At 42.8% G+C, this 6,479-nt stretch overlaps 1 protein-coding gene across 1 annotated transcript; it reads left to right on the forward strand.

Annotated features, from left to right (window-relative positions):
• The first annotated feature begins 1,510 nt into the window (after window positions 1–1,510).
• On the forward strand, window positions 1,511–5,666 carry LOC147899644 (uncharacterized). Its single transcript, XM_087378596.1, has 9 exons — window positions 1,511–1,749; window positions 2,163–2,214; window positions 2,406–2,509; window positions 2,743–2,808; window positions 3,124–3,219; window positions 3,683–3,808; window positions 4,059–4,199; window positions 4,488–4,574; window positions 4,821–5,666. The coding sequence occupies exons 1-9, from the start codon at window positions 1,531–1,533 to the stop codon at window positions 4,935–4,937; spliced, it is 1,008 nt and encodes a 335-aa protein (XP_087234722.1). The 5' UTR covers window positions 1,511–1,530; the 3' UTR covers window positions 4,938–5,666.
• Window positions 5,667–6,479: the final 813 nt, after the last annotated feature.

Below are 6,479 nucleotides of genomic sequence, written 5' to 3' on the forward strand. Positions count from 1 at the left end.
GATTATAACCTAATATAGCAAAAAGTAGTCTCCTGAGTCCTTGAGTAGATTGATGATAAAGCTCATGTAGAACACAAAATGTAGAATCTTGAAAATCTCAATTGTTTGCAGCAATTTCATTGCACTCGCAGGTTTTCCAGCAATACATGCTTCACTTCATTTTGCTGGGGACGGGTGGAGCTCAAGATGAGGCATGATCCTAGTAGTCACTATGGGAAGATATCGAAAGTAGCCTCACTTGTTAAGCAGGGGAAGCACTGTTGGCCACTAGGGAGGACTCAATGTACATGGTTGATGGAGACGTGAGGAGGGATGCTATAGGACGTCTAAGATCAGGGAGAAAGGTGAAGGAGCAAGGGCTGGTGACGGAAGCAACCAGAGGGGAGCCTCATAGGAGTACAATTGCCAGAGAAGCATGAGACACGATGAGAGTGAGAGAGGAATATGAGGCAGGTCCATGATGAGGTGGAGGAACCCATTATAGAATTATGTCATCGAGAAGATTGTTGGAAGGAGATCCTTAGCTGCTGACAAGTTGGAGTATTTCAATCGAACTCGTTAGAAGACCTTAAGTGCAATCCAATGAACAGGTCCAAAAAAAGGGGGGAGGAAGTGGGGAGAAAAAGGGAAAAAGCTAATTATGGAATGTAACGTCTCAAAACCCAAGGCCTATAAGAAGACCTAAGTTAGGGGGGCAGGCCAAAAATATGATGAGGACTGAAATCCTCCTTTTAAAAGCCAACGGGTGCTACTTGGTGTGGACTCCAGGGTTGCATGATGGGTTAGGCATTGGACGGTGGTGCTGATGTGGACTCCACGTTTGTCACGTGGACAAACATGGCAAAACCACCCCTTCAACAACAACAACATCAACGTTTGTGAAGAAGGGGCATGTCCTTTGGAGGTTTTGAGATCAACGGAGGGTGGCAAATCCACCCCTTCAACAACAACAAACGTGGCAAAACCACGTTTGGATTGTGAAGAAGGGGCATGTCCTTTGGCAAAACCACCCCTTCAACAACAACAAGGAAACAAACCACAAAAAAACCTTTCATTTCAAAACAAAACATTTGATTTCATTGCGAACCTCTCAGGCAAGTTCTGCTTGACATCGCGACCCTATCCAAACCGCAATCGCAATCGCAATCGCCTTGCAATGCAATTATCTCTAATCGATGGATTCCTGGGATGATCTTCGCATCGCAATCCTCGCAATGCAATTGCTTTATCTTGCGTTCTTGCGGTGATCTTCGCTTGCAATTTTCTCGTGCTCATGTTTGATCGAATTCGTTCATGCCTATGTAGATTAAGCTTCTCGGTCTGATTCTGCTCCTGCATTTGCCATTTTGCTTGACGGATGAGGACCTCTCTTACGATGTTTCTGATCGATGGAACTCAGATTTCCTCAACACAAAAACCGTTGTAGTCATGCTTGCTCCGTCGCTGCAAGCGCAGGCTAATCCTATCCAAACAAGCTCTCAATGAATCTCGTGCTGTGTTGAGAAGAATATAGGACGAAACTACAGTGAGATGGGGCTGCTGAAGAGGTTGCACGTTGGCTCAACTGACGCAAAGCCTGCCGAGGTCATACCCGATACTACTGTTTCTGCAACGGTTACGAGAAGCAGCAGCAAGCCCCCCAAAAGAGCAGGCAGTGTCACCTCCATGGAAAGTCGAAGACCTCTTCCTCCTCTAAAACCCCCTGAATCCCTGTGCTCCAAGACTTTGCCATCGATGTTTGGGCGGCAGGTGAGTTGCTCTTCGGTATACACGACTAGGAGGCTAAAGACCCCTCTTGGCAGGCATGCAAATGCTGATAGGCAGAGCCAAGCATTTCGGCCTGACGTCTGTCGATTATTATTCTCTGCTAATATATAACCTTCAGATATTGTCTCAAAGAACATCCGGACCTGCTATCCCATTTGGGACTGCCGATCGTGCTTCATCAGAAAAGGTTGGAATACTGTTTTCTGATCTGTGTGGATTGAAGGACTTATAGATCATTTTCCATACCGTCGATGGGCACGCTATTCATACCTTCTCAACATATTAATCGGCAAGCATCAATGAGCTCGGTACTGTGTGTGTGTGTGTGTGTGTGTGAGAGAGAGAGAGAGAGAGAGAACAGTTGCAGCTTGACAAGTACCAAAATTTTCGTGCAGCAATACTATAGCCCAGAGCTCGACAAATGCCGGACTGGACTAGATGGACCTGGTGTGTAAGGTTATCCAGCTCAATGCGATCTTCGTTAAGCTGTGACAGGACTGAGATCAACGTTTTGTATTTGCGCATGAATCGAGAAGCATATCTTTATCCTACGCAGCTAAGGATTTTTAACGGCCTTTGTTTTTGGGCCCCGCATTTGTAGTGAACTTGACGGTGGCAACATTTTTCTGACATCTTAGGCCCCGTTTATGAGGTGAAGTCGTCTTGCATTGGAAAGCAGGTCGTGTCACGAAATGAATCGGCTCCTGAAGTTGCTTTTGGAGTCTCAAACAGATTTGCCAAGGTGCATTTCACTTCCTGTCCTCGAGCTGTAACCTTCAGATCAACTGTTTTTGTGACCCCTCGATGAAAAGTCAACTTTCAGTGTAGAAATCAAGCCATAGGAATCGCTTCTCAGCATTGTCTCTGATTCAGAGCATACCAGAGCACACTCCAGAGAAATAGATCTCATCGGGTCTTGACATTCTGATCGACAATATTTCGAAGTTCAAATGACCGAGTATTTGATTGCTGCAGCAAAGGTATGGGGAAGGAAATCCTGGGCCAGGAGCATATTCTACTCCTTCAGGTTTTGGTCCACAGGTCCGTAAACTTTCAACCTTTTCTGGTCAACAAGGCTAAGGGTCTTATCATATGGACTAAAGGTAGCATGAGTTTTAAGCTCTCACTCTAATCCCGTTTTAAATTAGCTTGTTCGAGAATGGGGAATAGAACCCGTATTAAACTTTTTTTTCTCATCCTGAACCAATGCTTTTAAAAAAATTGGCCATTCATATTCTTTTTAGACACGTCCTATTGGATTAAGATGGACTTTTGGAGATACATTTGAAGGACTGAGACCATGCGGGGCTGTGCAGCACTGCCAACATATGGATTAACAATTTCATACCATTTCAGGTTTTGTCATACCAGAAGTCACCTTGGTTTGCTGATTTTAGTCGATCCACTCGTGATCAGCAAAATAGAGTCTATATGAGTGCAAAGTTTGACAAGGTATTGCTCACCGGCTTCATTTGGCAGATCTAGTGACTAGACAGTAAACCGAGGAGAATAAAGCTCATGCCAATGCAATCCTCATGTCAATCTTAAGTCTTTTATACTATAGGCATCAATCTTAATATGTATGCCCACTTATGCACATTTTCCAGAAAGATCATCTCGTGGAAACACAATCTACATTCCAGAAAGGAATCCTCCACTTTGCTACAGCTGAAATCTGTGCAATATAAAATACGAGCACTACAGTGGTTGGTTTTGCATACAAGCAGAAGCGAATTCATTGGCGATACAGCCCTCCACTCTGATTTACAGTTTAGGTTCAATAGTGCATTACATATATGCCATTGGCTTTCTGCATCAAGTAGATATACGTTTTCTTGTGTGTTCCCCCATCAACTGCAGAGATCGATTGGCATCACTCCAGGCCTCATAAACTCAGAAACCTCTGACTTTGCAGAGCAAATATGGAATTGATTCGCCAGGGCCAACTATTTGTGATGACACCTCTTCCCTTGGAAATCAAGTTGTGGCACCATTCAAGTCGGCACCCAAGGCCTGCTTTGGTGTGGAAAAGAGATTCAAGGTACGGATATTTGTAGTCTCCTTGCTGGTTATCCCATCCAAGGTTGTGTGTTAGCATCTAGCGAGCATTTTCAGCTCTGCAAAAAGCTAGGTAACAACGGTCACCCGGGTTGTCGAGTTAAAGGTATGACAAGTTTGACTTGTTCTAAAGGACCTGTCACGAACGTCGAGCTTCTTACAGTGGAAGGCTGGGCGAAAAAAATTTGTCATTTCTGAATACAATGGGACTAGTTGCACGTTTCTTGATGCAGCATCCCTTCACGACCAACAACCCTTCTCCGGGAGTTGGGCGCTACGACATAATAAGCTCCATTGGCAAACAACATGAATCCAAAAAGAAAAATCTCCCAATGTATTCCTTTTCACAATGCAATCGAGATCAGAGGGCTAAGGTAAATGAAATTATTGTGTGCTTTCCGATCTGAGTTTGTATTGATTGATTTACATTCTTCTCAGTCATCCAATTATGTTATTGTTAAGATATCTCTGGAGTCTGAGTGTCAAGCCAAAGCTAGAGAATGATAATCTACAATTGTCATTAAGAAATGAAACTTTTACGTGGAGCTGCCTAAGTTTGTTAAAGATGTGATTAAGAGAAGAGCTTGGAAGTCAATGATCTTGAAGAGAATGCACTAAATTTGCAGCAAATACCGCCATGAATTGTGTTTTGCTGTTATCAGGTCTTTATATCTGCAGAGCATGACAAAGCCCATTATGGGGAAGAGTCACCAGGTCCAGGATCCATGTTGAAGGCGTTCCGCTCATTGGTATGGATCTCTTGAACGATTGCTGTCTAGAGCAATACATTAAATCTATTGATTGCTGAGGAGTTTTTGTCCTACATTCTGCCTATCTGGCAGGCGTTGATTGGATTGTAAAATAGGCATTAAAATTCCTGGATGCCGGTTGGGAAAGTTTGTGTGCCTTGTTCTAAGTGATTACACCAGTTCTTGCAACACCTTTTATTTGGGAATACTTGCGGGAGTGATGTATATTATCTATTATTCTGCCAGGGCGAGCTGCAAGTAGACTCCAGAAAGGCTTCCTGTAATGTTTCTCGGTTTGGTCGGTCTGCACGTTTCAAAGCATACTATTCCGACAATCCAGGTCCAGGAAACTACAATTGTTGACCCCATAGCCTCGTCCTAATTGTATTGAGACCCAAGTGAATCTGATAATCAAGTGCGTTCACGTTCAGTCATCCCTTGATTGATACAAGGAAGGTGGTTACATTGTTCACATATTTAGAACGTTGATGAGGGCAAACCCTTCTGAGATTTGCAAGATTGGGAGTTTGAACCAGAATGACGCTAAATAATCACGATCAAATCGTGATACACAAGGTGTACGGATTCTTATGAGGGCATCTCTGTCAAGACGATGCATTATTGTTGTAGCAATTGGGAGCTGACATTCTCAGCGGACTGGAGCAGACAGCACATGTGAATATTTTATAATCATTACCCACCAAGATTGCTGCTGATCAAACTTAGGCATCTTTTTCATCACAACTTTATCACGCTCAGATGACAACCAGGCGCACCACATACAAACTAAACAATTCATCAAGGGTAAAATGTAGACAAAGGAAGTTGCACTGCATTATGATAAAAGCAAGAAGTTTGTGAGATCAAGCTTCGAGAGGATACTCAAGCTGCTCTACAGTTTGATTAGCCTACACAATGCATGCAGGTTGACATCCCAACCATGGTGGCTTTTTCAGGGCAGCTTCTCTCTCATCTTTGAACTCGTTACCTGCACCATCTTCAGTGCATGGTTCGGAATATTTTAGTTAATAACATACTTGCCTCTGACAGGTGCAACTATGTCTTGTCTCCCATGGCTTCATGCCGAAGCACCCCAAACTTGAAAACATATTTTGAGGAAAGAGCTCTTTTTTTCAAAGACTCTTGTAATATTTTCATGTGCATGCCACTTGTTTGAAAATGCACAAAATGGTCTCTTGATGAAACTAATTTGAAATCTACGAAATGCTCCCTTTGAGATGGACAACCTGCCAAACTTTTGTAGCTAGTTTTGTTTACAACCTCAATTGATAAAGTGCAAGTAGTCATAGTTACATTTTATGTGGCCCCAAATGATAAACTTGTTCCCAAGTGCCACTCTTGCGATTGAACACTTTGTGCGTCTCTCTCTCTCTCTCTCTCTCTCTCTCTCTATGTGTGTATGTGTGTGTGTGTGTGTGTGTAAAATACCCTCAAATGTGCATGCACTCGTGCTTGTGCGTGCATATATAGACACAAACACGCAATTATGCATGCAAACTAACTAACTAACTAACTAATTGTGTATCTTACAACTATAAGATACATTAATGACATATGGATTACTAATTGATTACCATGTGTGCACTTATCACCCCTTATCCCTAGGAAAGGCATAAAATGGTTTTATGCAAGTGGTGTACAGCGGGAGTTCACATGTGTTTAGTTTTATTTACTTTAAATTTCATAGGTATCAACCCATTTATGAAGGAGGAATTTTGAGAGATCTTGGTTGCTTCATTGTAGACAAAGGCTTGTGAACATTCTTTGTACTCAAGTTCTTTTCTTGCAATGTAGTTGCACATGAGGTACGGGCAATGAAAATAGAAACTCCCAAGAAGCAAGTATTTATTATTATGAGGGCTTTTAACTTGAAGTTGGATCCTT

The sequence above is a fragment of the Dipteris shenzhenensis genome, chromosome 8, assembly GCF_047967505.1.
Source record: "Dipteris shenzhenensis isolate YYH24624 ecotype China chromosome 8, Dip_SZ_1.0, whole genome shotgun sequence".
Classification (NCBI taxonomy): Eukaryota; Viridiplantae; Streptophyta; class Polypodiopsida; order Gleicheniales; family Dipteridaceae; genus Dipteris; species Dipteris shenzhenensis.